At 42.8% G+C, this 14,395-nt stretch overlaps 1 protein-coding gene across 10 annotated transcripts in view; it reads left to right on the forward strand.

The window, feature by feature from the left end:
• MTUS1 (microtubule associated scaffold protein 1) overlaps positions 1–14,395 on the forward strand; it is a 346,310-nt gene that overhangs the window by 276,294 nt on the left and 55,621 nt on the right. For 9 of the 10 annotated variants that reach the window (XM_033944129.1, XM_033944141.1, XM_033944126.1 and 6 more), the window contains one exon: positions 10,054–10,120. In XM_033944129.1, coding sequence (XP_033800020.1) covers positions 10,054–10,120 — 67 coding nt within the window. Of the gene's footprint in view, positions 1–9,437; positions 9,621–10,053; positions 10,121–14,395 lie in introns of those variants that run through there. The other variant, XM_033944193.1, reaches the window with a different exon arrangement.

Below are 14,395 nucleotides of genomic sequence, written 5' to 3' on the forward strand. Positions count from 1 at the left end.
CAGGTGCAATAATGTTGGATGTTTACGGTGCATTGCAAGGGTCATTAGTCACCTTTAAGATCCAGGAGAGCGTAGTGTATACTGGTGCCAGATCAAAGTAGTGAGGGGTGAATTGAAGAATTTTATTAGGGTTGCTAGGCTTTTTTGTGTACATGAGAGTGCACATCTATTAGCCTTGTATTTTTGTTCTGTTCAGTTTTATTTGAAGCAGGAATTCTACAATTAGCAAGAAAATTATAAATTATGGTTTCTGGAGCATTGCTTTGTGCTTCCTTGACTATACACCTAACTTGGACAAGAAGAGGTTAGTTCAGAAACTTAGAAAATAAAACTGTCATAGTATTTTGTAGGCTGCTCTTTATCCTGTTAACTTTAGAAACTCCTGGAAAGGAGAGCATTTTATAGAGGATCTATTTGCTTCAGACATGCAAAGAAAAGATGGAGTACAGCCAATGAAACAACATTCAGCTTGTGTCCTTGATCTAAGCGGTTGGTCAACCAGTTGAAGAAATTGATTTGTCTGTGAAAGAACTATAATGACTTGGACTATAGGTAGGTTATTAAAGAAGCAAAATGGAGAACTAGCCTTATGGCTAGAACAATAGGCTAAGAAATCAGAAGGTCAAATCCACTGTTGTTCCTTGTGATCTTAGGTAAGATACTTAAGGTGCACTTGAACTTGAATGAATGGAAGACTGATATATAACTAAGAGATGAATGAGCTAAATCTAAAATTATTTATTTATTCAATTTTCTATACCGTTCTCCCAAGCTCAGAACAGTTTACATGAATTTATTCAGGTACTCAAGCATTGTTCCCTGTCTGTCCCGGTGGGCTCAGTCTATCTAATGTACCTGGGGCAATGAGGGGATTAAGTGACTTGCTGCCCAGGGTCACGAGGAGCAACGTGGGTTTGAACCCACAACCCCAGGGTGCTGAGGCTGTAGCTTTAACCACTGTGCCACACATTCCCCATCTCTTCCTCTTACCTTTAAAAGTTAATGCTTCTCTCATGGTAAATATACATTAATCTTGAGTTTTTTGCTTGGGTGGTACGTATATCATATCCATGAGTAAGGATTTAATGTCCCTTTCTTCCACAAGACTTGTTATCTTTCTTATTCTTGTCTAAGATTTGCCAATATTTGGTAGGGATTTTGTCACACTTCATTACCTTTGGCATGTCAGTGTGTTGATATGCAATACATATGCAGAAGTGCATAACAAAGGAAGCGACAGTGGAGTGTTATTAATTACTGCTCCTTTCCAATTCCATGTACTTATTGTTCTATTCATTCAGTGTCCACATATTAGAATTTATAATTGAAGACTGAATAGCTACATAAACATTATCTCGTCATATATTCAGACTCCTGAGGCAGGCCCGCATAGGGCTGAAACAAGATCGTATTGAGCCTTTTAATTCAATAAATGAGATTAATCAGTCAACTTTGTTGTTTTTCTTCTGCCGAGGCTATAGCTTTAACTACTACACTACACTCCTCAAAATAATGGCTTATGGACTTTTAAGAAATTATCCCAACCTTTTTTAAACCCTGCTAAGCTAACTGCTTTTATCATATTCTCTATCAACGATTCCAGAATTTAATTACATGTTGACTGAAGACATATTTTCTCCAATTTGTTTTAAATCTAAAAGTGGACTAACATGGCTAACCTACCACTTTAATGTAGATTTCAGAAAGCTCTTGGCAGGCGGTCAACATGCATTTGTTCACATTTTGCTGGAGTCGCACAGGACCTGCAGTAAAGACATGTCTTCTATTGGTGTGGCAAGGTGTTTCTCTTACGAGTTTTGAGGGTTGTTTTTTTATTTTGCTTTCCTACCGTCTTTTTTTTTTTTTTCTTTCTTTTTCTTTCTGAGTAAAATGGGACTTTTCTTGTGTTTTTTTGTTTTTAAACTTTCCCTTTGTTTTCCTTAGTTTTGGGTTCTTTTTCAGGTTTGCTTTTTTATTTTATTTTTTGCAGCTTGCCCCCTTTCTAAGCCTGAGTTCCCGGTCAGAACTGTCCCCAAAAACAATTCTCACCATTGAGCCATTTGATTTCACTGTGGTGGTTTTTCCTGTGATGTCCCAGAAACCTGCCAGTGGGCTTAAACGGTGCACAAACTGTTAGTGCCATGTCTGTGACTGATCAATATGACAGGTGCCTAACCTGTCTGGTTTCTTATAAGTCCTCAAATTGCTTTTTCTACTCAAATGCAGAAGAGAACATAAAAAAGATGAGGCCTAGAGTAAGACTTTTCAGCATGCAGAAGTTCCAGGCACCAAGACTGGGGAATCTTTGTCTCCATTAGTGGGCATGTTTGAATCCTCTAACCCAAACTCTTCATCTGTAGCCACTTTTGCTGGTTTATTCTATGGCTCAAAAGAAGCCACCTCAGCAGCAGTTGAGTTCCTCTTCCTTCTGAACTGGTTGCCAAGACTTGAGTCTGAGGTTACTCTAAATTATATTTGGACAGCTGTTATTCGAAGAGATACACTAAGGAAAGATATGGTACATCAACTTTGTTCATTTATGTCTGATATGGTTCTTTAAATATAGAGAAATGGATTCTAAACTTGTGCAGGTATCTTCTGTGCAAAGATGTTGAAAATAAGATTTCTAAATTAGCTAAGGCCCCCTTTTACTAAACTGCACTAACGGTTTTTAGCGCTGGGAGCTGCACTGAATGATGCACGCTGCTCCTGACACTCATAGGAACTCTGAGCGTTAGGAGCCGTGCGCAGTATTCAGCACAGCTCCTGGTGCTAAAACAGGGGGTCTCAAAGTCACTCTTTGAGGGCCACAATCCAGTCAGGCTTTCAGGATTTCCCCAATGAATATGCATGAGATCTATGTGCATGCACTGCTTTCAATGCATATTCATTGGGGAAACCCTGAAAGCCCGACTGGATTGCGGCCCTCAAGGAGGGACTTTGAAATCCCTGTGCTAAAAAAACACTAGCGCGGTTTAGTAAAAGGGGGTCTAAAATAGATAACTCTAAAGGAACTATTTGGTGGCCTTGTAAAATAGGAACTGAAAGTGTAGAACATATGTTATTTAGTTGCCCATATGTTGCGTCATATTGGAATAAGATATGGTCAACAGTGGCTGATTTACTTTCTATTATGGAACCACTAACTTATTCAATAATTATTTTGGGAGAATATGGTCTTAAATCTTCATTAAATACATATAAAAAACAGTTACTTAAGAATTTATTAGTGATTGCAATCAAAACAATTTTATCTAATTGGAAAGACTTCTCTAAATTGGAATATAACATATGGTGGAACATGGTTTGTTTGTATAGCAAATATGAGAAAATTTATGCAATTAACCCCCTGTTTTACGAAGCTGTGCTAGCAGCTGCCGCACGGCAATGGCCCCAAAGCCCTTTAAATCTCTGTGGGCTTTGGGGCCGTTACCACAGCGCAGCTGCTAGCGCGGCTTTGTAGAACAGGCCCTAAGTGTGGTAATATGAAAAAATTTTAAGATTTGGAATTGCTTATTGAATATAAAGGAGTAAAGGTTTCTATAGTAGCATTTTGTTGTGGGGGTGGGTTTGTTTTTTTGCAATCCTGATATTTAGCATATTTTATAATTCTTTTATTATAGCTACTAAATTATATTAGTTTTTTTAATGATTAAATTTTATGATTAAATTGTAATGATTTACTAAAATTCAATAAAATATTTTTGAAAAAAAAAACTTCTATTATCCAAAGTACTAGTTCATCTGCAATAAAAGCTTCCCCTTGCATCACAAATTGGAGGCTATGGAAAATTCACTCTTGTAGAAACCTTAAATTCCTTAATTTTCCTATAATTACCTATTGACAGATATTAGTCAGGAAATATTTAAAGTTCTTGAACTGTAACTCTAGGGAAATTCTCTTATCTCAAGAGTCCACGTCAAATGTGCCTGCCTCACTTTCAAGATCCTACATGGTATTTTCCCTCCCTTCATTCCTCTTTCTTGGAACTCCTCTAACCCCAATTCTGACAGATCCACCCAAAAACTGAAACTTTCCTTTCCCTCTCTAAAAGGTGTTTCACTTGTAGGAAAACTAGGTTCTTCCCTCCCTTTCAGAATCACTCAGCTCTGGAACAACCTTACCTCTCCTCTTAGGAATCTGAGCTCCCTCCAACTCTTCCGTAAACATCTGAAAACCTGGTTATTCTCAAAAATGTAACTCCTCCTCCCTCTCTGGTTATTCTAGTCCTCTAAATTTTCTCTTCATTTTGCCTCTTCCCTCCACTGGAGTTCCTTTCTACCCTAACTCTTGTTAACTGTGTCAAGCTTTACGAATGTAGAGATGATGCGGTATACAAACCTAAGGTTTAGATTAGATTTTTTTTTTTTTTTTCCAAAGCTCTGTTAGCGGTTTTTAGCACAGGCTGGCATGGCAAATGCTCCAACACATAGAATTCCTATGAGCATTGGAGCACTTACTTTGTCAGCCTGTGCTAAAAATCTCTAGCGCAGCTTGATATAGAGGGGGGGGGGGGGGGGTTTAAGTTGTATAACATGGGTCAGACCTGACTGAAGATGGACCTGCAGAGTGTCAGTTTGATGACTTTTTGGAGGATTCAACTGATACAATCTGAGCCAGGGCTACTCTATTGGTCACTTTTTTGAATGAAGTGGATAAATCAGTGGTATTACGAGTATATTGAGATAAATATCTGTGCCTTTTTGTTGGAAGACTATATAAGTTTTTCCAGATGTCATGGAATGCTCAAAAGCAAAGGAAGACCTTTTTATCTTTTTCTTTCTTTCTTTTTTTTCTAAATAGGGTCATGATGATCTTAAGGGGGTCATCTTCTTTTTTTGTTTACGTCTCCAAAAAAGTGACTGATTCTGCACACTTGAAAACTTTTCACAAGAGCATAAAACCTGAGTTCAGCTGGGTTAATACTTTTAAGGGAGTTCATATACCTCTTTTTAAGGAGTTTGAGCCCTTAAAGTCAAGATATCTGGTTTTTCATGGGATTTTTTTATTGTTATTTGTAGTAATGGAGAAGAGTGTCATAGTGGTTAGAGCTACAGCCTCTGCACCTTGAGGTTGTGGGTTCAAACACTGTGCTGTGCCTTGTGACCCTGGGCAAGCCATCCCCTCTTCTACAAAATCACACTAGCAGTTTCTAGCGCGAGGGGGTAAATCCTCCACTGCCCCAGGTACATTAGATAGATTGTGAGCCCATAGGGAAAATGCTTGAACTACCTATATATAAACCACTTTGTGTGGCTGTAAAACAACAAAAAGGCGGTATACAAGTCCCAATCCCTATTTCGTTTCTCTCATCCCTTAATGTAAGCTAATTTGAAGGATGTATGTTAAAGAAAATGTTTTTCTCTTGATCACTACTGTATATTATGACATAAATAGGTTTCTTTTTTGTTTCCTTGTGTAAATTTTAGAAATTATAAATTTCATAAAAAAGAAACATAAATAGTGAGTAGCTGAAAATAAGTGAAGGATCCTCTATACCAGTGTTTCTTAACTTCTTCAAGCCAAATACCCCCTAAGTCTAACAAATATCAACCGAGTACCCCCGCTCAAGCTCCAACCCACTTCCATAATAATAGTACTAATTGTAATGCAATTTCTTCCATCCATTTTTCATCTTATTAATACATAATGGTAACCACAATTTTTTTTAAAAAAATACACAAAGCACACTGTATACACAGAAAATGTTATCATTTATATTCTTTTTTTTTTTTACAAAGAGGTCAAGGCACATGACTTTAAAATATGCAATGTCACCCCAATAACAATTATAGAAAAACAGAAAAATATAGTGCAAAATATAGACAGCAGATATAAATTCTCAAAACTGACACATTTTGATCACTAAATTGAAAATAAAATCATTTTTCCTACCTTTGCTGTCTGATGATTTCATGAGTCTCTGGTTTCACTTCCTTCTGACTGTGCATCCAATATTTCTTTCTTTCTGCTTCCTGCACAGTTCCTCTCCTCTGGACCTCTTTCCCTTCCCCCAACCAAGATTTCTCTCTGTCCCTCCATGAGTCCAACTTTTCTTCCTCTCTCCTCCACCCCTATTGGCAACAAATCTCCCTCTCTCTTACTATCCAGGTGTCTCTCCCACCCAATCTATTGCCACATCCAACATTTCTCCCTCTCTCATTCCCTGTATTATGTGCAGCATTTTTCACCACTACCCATCAGCCCCATGCCCATTTCCCCTTCTATAACCCCTTTCCAGCAAAAAGCCACCTATCTCCCTCCATCACTATGTCCAACATTCCTCCCCTTGCAGCCCCTTCAATCTGTCCCTCTGTTCCCTCTCCACCACCATATCCAACATTTTTCCCTCTCATCCTTATTGTCCCCATGCATCTCTACCTCACTTCTCTTTTTATGCCCAATTTTCCTTTCTTCCTTTCCCCATGTGCACCATCTCTTTCCCTCTCACTCACACACTCTTGCCCAACAATTCTCCCTTTCTATTCTCTCCGTGCTATGTCCCAAGTTAGTGCTTCCTTCCTCCCTCCGTTCTGTGTCCCATGTTCATGCCTCCTCCCTCCGTTCTGTGTCCCATGTTCATGCCCCCCTCGTCTTCTAGCCTTTGTCCCAAAATTGCGCTCCTTCACCCCCTCTTTTCTTCCTTTGTCCCAGATCATGTCCTCTCTCTCCCCTTACTTGCTCGAGCCACTCTTGCTCCTTCTGCTTTCAGTGGCTCTCATTACAGGGTTGCAGAGGCAGCGATTCACACGCTGCATGTGGCTGACCCACAAACCTTCCCTCCTGCCAACTCATGGAGAGAAGGTTTCCAGGTTAGATACATGCAGCATGTGAACTACTGTCTGCGCATCCCTACAATGAGTCCCGCTGAAGGAGGTAACTCGGAACACCTCCATCCCCTGCTGACCCAGAAGGCTTTCCTCTGAGGTCAGCTCTGACATTGGAGGGAAGTCCTCTGAATGGGCTTCGGTGGAAGGGGACAGGTGGGAAGGAGGGTGGAGGGCAGAAAGGAGGGATCCCTGGCAGTGGCTTCGACTGGAGGGCAAGAAGGAGAGATCCCCAGTGGCGGCTTCAACAAGAGAGTGGAGGGCAGGAAGGGATGGATCCTCGGCGGTAGCTTGGGCGGGCATGCAATATCCTCAGTGGCAGCCAGTGCTGCGTACCCCCAACAAGCGGCTCGCATACCCCTAAGGGTATGCTTACCGCTTGTTGAGAAACACTGCTCTATACATAACTTTTTTTATATATCATCTTATAGTTAAATTAACTGTTAGAAGGGAAGGGTTATGATGTAGATTTTAAGTGTAGAAATATTACTTTGGCTCTACGTTCCCCAATAACGGGCTTCCCCCACTGCATGGGGGAGAGTGTGGCACAGAGGTTAATGCTACAGCCTCAGCACCCTGAGTTTGTGGGTTCAAACCTATGGTGCTCCTTGTGACCCTGGGGAAGGCACTTAATCCAAGAAAAAACAAAGAAGAACTGCAGACAAATGTACGAGATGCAGGCTATGTTTATTATATCAATTAATGATTGCGGTTAATGTTACCACCTTTACACAAACCTAGGGTGTAAAGGTGGTAACATTAACCACAATCATCTTGTACGTTTGTCTGCAGTTCTTCTATGATTTTTCTTGTGTTGCTTTTACTTTACTGCAGATTGTTAGATTTTTCTTTTGTTTTTCAAAGTCACTTAATCCCCCGTTGCCCCAGGTACATTAGATTGTGAGCCTAACAGGACAGACAGGGAAAAATGCTTGGGTACCTGAATAAATTCATGTAAACCATTCTGATCTCTTCTGGGAGAATGGTATAGAAATCTGAATAAATATTGCCTCCCCAATTTGTCTAGAGATGCCACTGAGTATAGGTGTTGGGAATGCCTGTTGATACTGTACAGTTCTCTGGCAAAATTTGTGTGTGTGTCGACTTTGAGAAATCTACTTTAAATTAAGCATACATAGGGCTCCTTTTACGAAGCCGTGTTAGCGGTTTAACGCGCGCAATAGCGCGCGCTAATTTGCCGGCCGTGCTAGCTGCTACCGCCTCCTCTTGAGCAGGCGGTAGTTTTTTTGGCTAGCATGGGGGTTAGCGTGTGCTAAAAAGGTGCATGCGATAAAGCCGCTAACGCGGCTTCGTAAAAGGAGTCCTTAGTGTGAACTTTATATAATTTTTTTCCCTAGTTTCTGCTGTTTGCCTGAAACGTTTAAGCTTCCGGACTTGTGTTATCTATTTTAAAAAAAAAAAAAAGAAAGCCTTTTGAATGACGTGGTGCTTTGGTGACTGATTTAATGAAAGCAGTTTATGTAAGAAAACCATATGCAATGCAGAATTGTGTTCTTAAGGTGGGGTTGACTGTAAGGTTCTCACCACCTGTTTGCTGTCAGTAAGATTTCAGTGTTTGGGTTTAACTACCATAGTTTCTGGAGTAGTGGCCATGCGAACTAACAGACTCTGTTACAGTTAGTAGTTTTGGACTTAAAACAGCTCAACTATTACTGTATATAAAATGCAGAAATTGATAACCAAACTAGTTAAGTAAATTTGTGACAGAAGAATTTCCAATATTGTGTTGTTTCTAAGTTTGTCAGTATTTGCTGGAACAAGTAAAAGTCTATAAAGTTTTTCAAATGGATACATTGGAAAGAGTGGGAAAAATGCATAGTTCGGTTATTGCCTACTGTACCAGCTGATAATTGAGTAAGTGGCAATCGATCAATCTCTAATGTCTGCGTCTGTTTTTCATGCATGCCTGGCTGTGGCTTTAAGTAATCACTGGTTGCTTGTGCCAAGTAGAGAAGCTGCAGTGTCTGCTGCTGTGGTGGGGGTTAGAGCAGTCCAAGTAGTACGGTAACCTGCAGACCAGAGCCGCTCCAGGCGAGGTCCAATGGAACTCTCCCCAGCAAGCTTTCCAATGTGGACAGACTAGTTTGGATTGTTCTGTACCTGTGCTTTCCGGAGTACCGTATATACTAGGGGGAGAGAGAGAATCCTGGGGAAACCGAAGCTGTAAAATGGGCTGCTCCAGCAGCAAAATGTGCCTCTCTTCTCGGTGCACTGCAGCCAGGGTAATTGGTTCTTGTTTCATGGTGCGTCTTTGCTTTGAAAGAAAACGTGTGGGTATTAGGCAATAGCAAGGTAAAATCCTAATATTGGGTAACGCCTAGTCGTGTGAAATCTGGTTACTTCTCTCCTCCTCCACCCCTTTGTTTTTGTAATGCTTTCTGCGGTGTTCTTATGCTTTTGAATCTGATGGGATCCTATGTGGGACGTTCTGTATAAATGCTGACACCGTCATGCTTTTTATATCATGTATGCTTTGTGCTACTGATTGGATCTGAGCGTGTTCATCCCCCCCCCCCTACACACATGCAAAAACACACTCTTAGGCTTTATTAGATGAGCATGCATGATTTGAGGAGGGATTGCTTGGGGTGATGTTGTCAGTTTGGGAGTGTAGCTTAAAATCTTACACGCCTGCCAAACAAGCAGAGCAGTGTCCCTGCAAACCTGGGTCGAGTTCTCCTGTCAAAGGATTGTACTTGTTCGGAATCGCACTAAACAGCTTTTCTTTTAAAATGATACGTGTGAAAGAACTTCACAGAGGATTTAAGGAGGTTATTCTTTTCTTTTCTTCCAGGGGGTGGGCAGCATCCGCTTTTAATATTTTTTTTTTCAATATGAAAAGAAATGATTGTTAATTATGAGTAATTGCAATTTAGTTATCTGTCTATACCTTTATTGTTTTTTATGGTTCCATATCTTTCCTTACTAAGGCAGAAAGTTTTCAGTCCTTTTATATTCAGTCTGTGTCTTATCCCTTTGGGTTCTACTGGGAGGAAATTTGGGATAAATATTTTAACAAAATGATGGAGCATCTGTCTTTTTGTAACAGCTTAAGCAGCTCTTCTAAACTTGCTTCCTTGGATATTCACTTTGTGGTGGGTTGTTTTGGGTTTTTGTTTTGTTTTTGTTTTTTAATAAATCTTTGCTGTTAAAAGTAAGGTACAAGCATCTTATTCAAAATATTATATGATTTATTTTTCCTAGAAAGAAGAAGGTCTGAAACAGCGCAAAGATTTATCTCAGGAACTTGCTATCCTTCGAGGAGATCTAGGTAAGAGATGTTTGACCTTGGGAATGGAGAAGATTTAGTAAATAGTTTTAAAAAATAATGTGCTGTACTGTATATAAAGCCTTACTCTGGGGTCATACTCTGGTTAAACATTTTAGTTCTGAATTTTCCCTTGAGTCCCTTCCTTGTGACCCAGGGTTCACTGGATTCCTGACATTCATCTAAGATATGCAGGGCCGACTTAGAAAACATGCATCTAATGACCAAATGGTTCATTCTCTTGAGGAAGAGAACAAATTAGAAATACAGCTCCTGTTTTCTCAACTAAATAGTTTGTGCCACACTTCACATTCTGAACCATTTGTGAGCAGAGATCAACAATTTTTTTGAAGCAAAAAAACAAAATGAAAATAATGTGTATAAGTACCAGAGTGTGAAACTGAAGGACAAAATGAATGAAATTGTTAGAAAACTTAAGTGTGTAGACATATTAAACTGAAAGTGTAAGTAACCTTAAAGCTTTGCCTGTGTGCAGAGATTTAAATATGGATCTGTATGCCAACAGTAATTTGCTTTGAAAATGAAACCTCTTCATCTCTGTCAAAATTCAATGCTGGCAGAATTCTTTAGAAAAAAATGATACATGTCACAGTATAATACATAGGTGTTCTTTTTCTAATGTATTGCTATTGCTACCACTACTATATTTCTAATGTATTGTTACCACTATTTATCATTTCTATAGCGCTGAAAGGTGTATGAAATGTTGTATATTTAACATTCATGACTATCCCTGCTCAGAAGAGCTTACAATTAGAGAATGACATGGTGGCTGTTACCCGCGGGTAACCCGCCAAAACAGTGGGGAAAAAACTGTGTTCACCATGGCTACAGGGACAAGGCCATTCACCGCCTGTGGAGCGGTGAATGACCTTGTCCCTGCAGTTAAGGGAGGGAACACACGCGGTCACCTATTGCGCTTTCTCCCTCCTTACTGATCGCTGCTGCTGCCGCCACCGCCCAGTCCTAACATATCCCTCCTTGCCCCTTACCTTCATGGCCGCGATTTCTAAACTGCCTTCTTACAGCAGCCGGAGCGTTGAAGCTGCATGTGTCTGCTGTAAAGGTCATCTCTGACGCAACTGGAAATTGCATCAGAGACGACCTTTCCGGCAGCCATATGCAACTTCAATGCTCCGGCTGCTGTAAGAAGGCAGTTTAGAAATCGCCGGCCACGAAGGTAAAGGGCAGGGAGATTTGTTGGCACAGTTGTGCACTGCAAGCAGGAAACACTCCCTTCTGCCTGTCAGACCGGGCTTGTTGTCTGGGGTGAAGGGGGGATGTGGGTGCATGGCGGAAGCGGCTAAGAGGTGTTCTCGCTGCAGGAGGGGGGGGGAAGCACCACAAAGATAAGGGGCAGGGATGAAGAAAGGGAGGAAAGGTGGAGTGGAGAGGAACAGACGCTGAAGGGACATGGGGAAGACAGAGTGGGGAGAAAACGCTGAAAGGACATGGGGAAGTGAGAGTTGGGAGAAGACACTGAAGAGAAATGGGGAAGAGAGAGTTGGGAGAAGGCGCTGAAGAAAAATGGGGAAGCGAGAGTGGGAAGAAGACGCTGAAGGGAAATGGGGAAGAGAGAGTGGGGAGAAGACGCTGAAGGGAAATGGGGAAGAGAGAGTGGGGAGAAGACGCTGAAGGGAAATGGGGAAGAGAGAGTGGGGAGAAGATGCTGAAGGGAAATGGGGAAGTGAGAGTGAGGAGAAGATGCTGGCAGGGAAGAAGACAGAGATGCCAGACTATGGGGGGAGCGGAGGGAAGAAGATGGGTGCCAGACCAATTTGGAGAGGGGGGGGAGAAAGGGAGAGGCACAGTAACAGAGCAAATGAAAGACGCAGAGAGAAGATAGACAGTGAATGGAAGGAATTGAATGAGAAGATGAGGAAAGAAGAAACCAGACAACAAAGGTAGAAAAAAAATTATTTATTTTTTTCTTTAGGATAAAGTAGTATATTAGTTGTGTTGATAAAAATTTATAAACAAAGCCCTGCCAGCTGAACATCTTTCTCCAGTTCAGCAGCCAGAACTTTGATTTATAAGGAAGGAATAAGCTAAATATTGCAGTACTGAGGCTTGTATGGATGCTGCGGGGATGGGGCAGTGAATGGGATGGCAGTGACGGGGCGGTGAAGGGAATGGCGGTGAAGAGGACGGTGGGGCTGGGGACGCGGCAGTGATGGGGACAGATTTTTTCCCTGTGTCATTCTCTACTTACAATCTAATTTGGACATCTCAGGATTGGGGAGTATGTAGCTGAAGCAATGATACAATGGGTAAAGGTTATCTGATGATGACTAAGAGATGAGTTTAAAGCAGCTTCAAAAAAGTAGGCTTTAACTTGGATTTGAATACTGCTAGAGATTGATACTGCATATTGATTCTGGCAGCCTGTTCCAGGCATATATGGCATGGCAAGAAAAAGGAGACATTTTAGGGGCTGATTCTGTATAGAATGCCAGTCTCGGTGGCAGCCTAAGAAGCGGTTGTGAATTGTGTACCAGTGTCCTAAACAGAATCACGTCTGCCCTAACAAACAGATGCCTCTCCCTCCCCCATTCTCTAACCAGTGCCCATGTTACTGGTGCCAGTTGGAGAAATCACACCTTAGCCTGATGGCAAAGATAGGTGGCTCTGCTGCCTCTTTGCTAAGGGATCCATTGCCATCATCTGATTGCAGCAAGGTAATTCCTGCTCAGCTGAGCCAGCAGGACTCTCCAAAACCACTGGGGGGGAGGAAATGCCCTCTCCCTCCTATCACTGACCCTCCTGAAGTGCCGACGCACACTCCCATCATGCATTGGCAGGAGGGATGCCAATGCTTGCTGCTGACCCCCTCCCCTGAAACACTGATACCCCTACAAACGAAGAGTGGCAGGAGGGATGCCCACTCTCTCCTGCTGCCAACACCCCAGAAGTGCCAACACCCCTCCCATCGTGCATCGACAAGATGGATGCCCACTTCCTCTTGTTGCTGCCCCCTTCCCCCCAAAGCACCAACATCCACCCCTAAGCAGTGGCGTAGTTGGGGTGAGCGGTACCCGGAGCAGTAGCGCCTCTCTTCCACCCCCTCTGCCGCACATGCCCCTTCCCCGTATGTTTTTTTTATCTTTGGCACGAGCAGCCATGAACTGGTTGCTCGCGTCTTCTTCAGTGCTCTAATGTCACTTCTAAGCACAGGTCCTGGAAGTGACGTCAGCCAGTTTGTGGCTGCTCGTACCAAAAATATAAAGGGAAGGGGGAAGGGAAGTGCACATGTAGCGGGGGGGGGGGGGGAGCAGGGGGGGCAGGGAAGAGGGGGGCAGAGAACAAGAGGGGTGCCAACACCCTGAGAAAGACCATGCCCAGAGCAAACCGCACCCCCTTACTTATGCCACTACCCCCAAGTGAAGAGTTGCAGGAGTGATGCCAACTCCCTCCTGCTGCTGACACCCCCCTGAACCTTTTTGAAGTAAGGCCGGCCAGAGGGATGCCTACTTTTGTGGCTGGCAGGTCCGCCTCTTCCAAAACGGCAGCCTTCCCCTACCCAGTGTATCCTGGGATGCAATCAGTGTATCCTGATTGGCCCAGATGCCTAAGGCCCTTCCTTTGGGATGGGAGGTTTAGAGGTGTCTACGGTTGGGGGTTTGGGGAGGCCAGCAGCAGAAGAGAGTGGTCATCCCCCCCTGCCACTTTTCACTTGGGGGGTGTTGGGAATTCAGGAGGGCTGTCAAACAATACAGAATGGGCATTCCTCCTGCAACTCTTCCATTGTGAGATTTCAGCACTTTGGAAGAGGGGGGGGTCAGTGGCAGGATGGAGTGGGCACAATGGGGGCGGGAGTTGGCGCAGAAGGAGGGACTGGGCATCCCTCCTGCTGATTTCAGGGGTGGGTGTCGAGGGGGACCTCTGCTGCAGCTGTCCCAGCTGATCGCGGTAGGGGTATTTTCCTCCCAATCAGCTGAGCCAGTTTCGGGAAGTCCTGCTGGCTCAGCTGATTTAGGATTCCTTTGCCATGATTAGCTCAGCCAGCTGTGTCTAGTTTTAAAGGTCTGAAATGTAGGGTAGCAGTTTGCAGGCCTACATATCAGGCATCTATCACGGTTCTAGGGAGACACCTAAGGCCACTTAAACTCACCCAAGGCCATTTCCAGGCGAAAGCACGCCCAGTCTTGGGCAAGCTTAGGTGTCCCTATGCGTTTCTCTAGATCCGTGAAAAATGAAACGTGCACCTTGATTGGCTGCCAAATGGCAGTAGGACGCCTACTACCGACTACAGTCGGT

The sequence above is a fragment of the Geotrypetes seraphini genome, chromosome 1 (assembly GCF_902459505.1).
Source record: "Geotrypetes seraphini chromosome 1, aGeoSer1.1, whole genome shotgun sequence".
Lineage (NCBI taxonomy): Eukaryota > Metazoa > Chordata > Amphibia > Gymnophiona > Dermophiidae > Geotrypetes > Geotrypetes seraphini.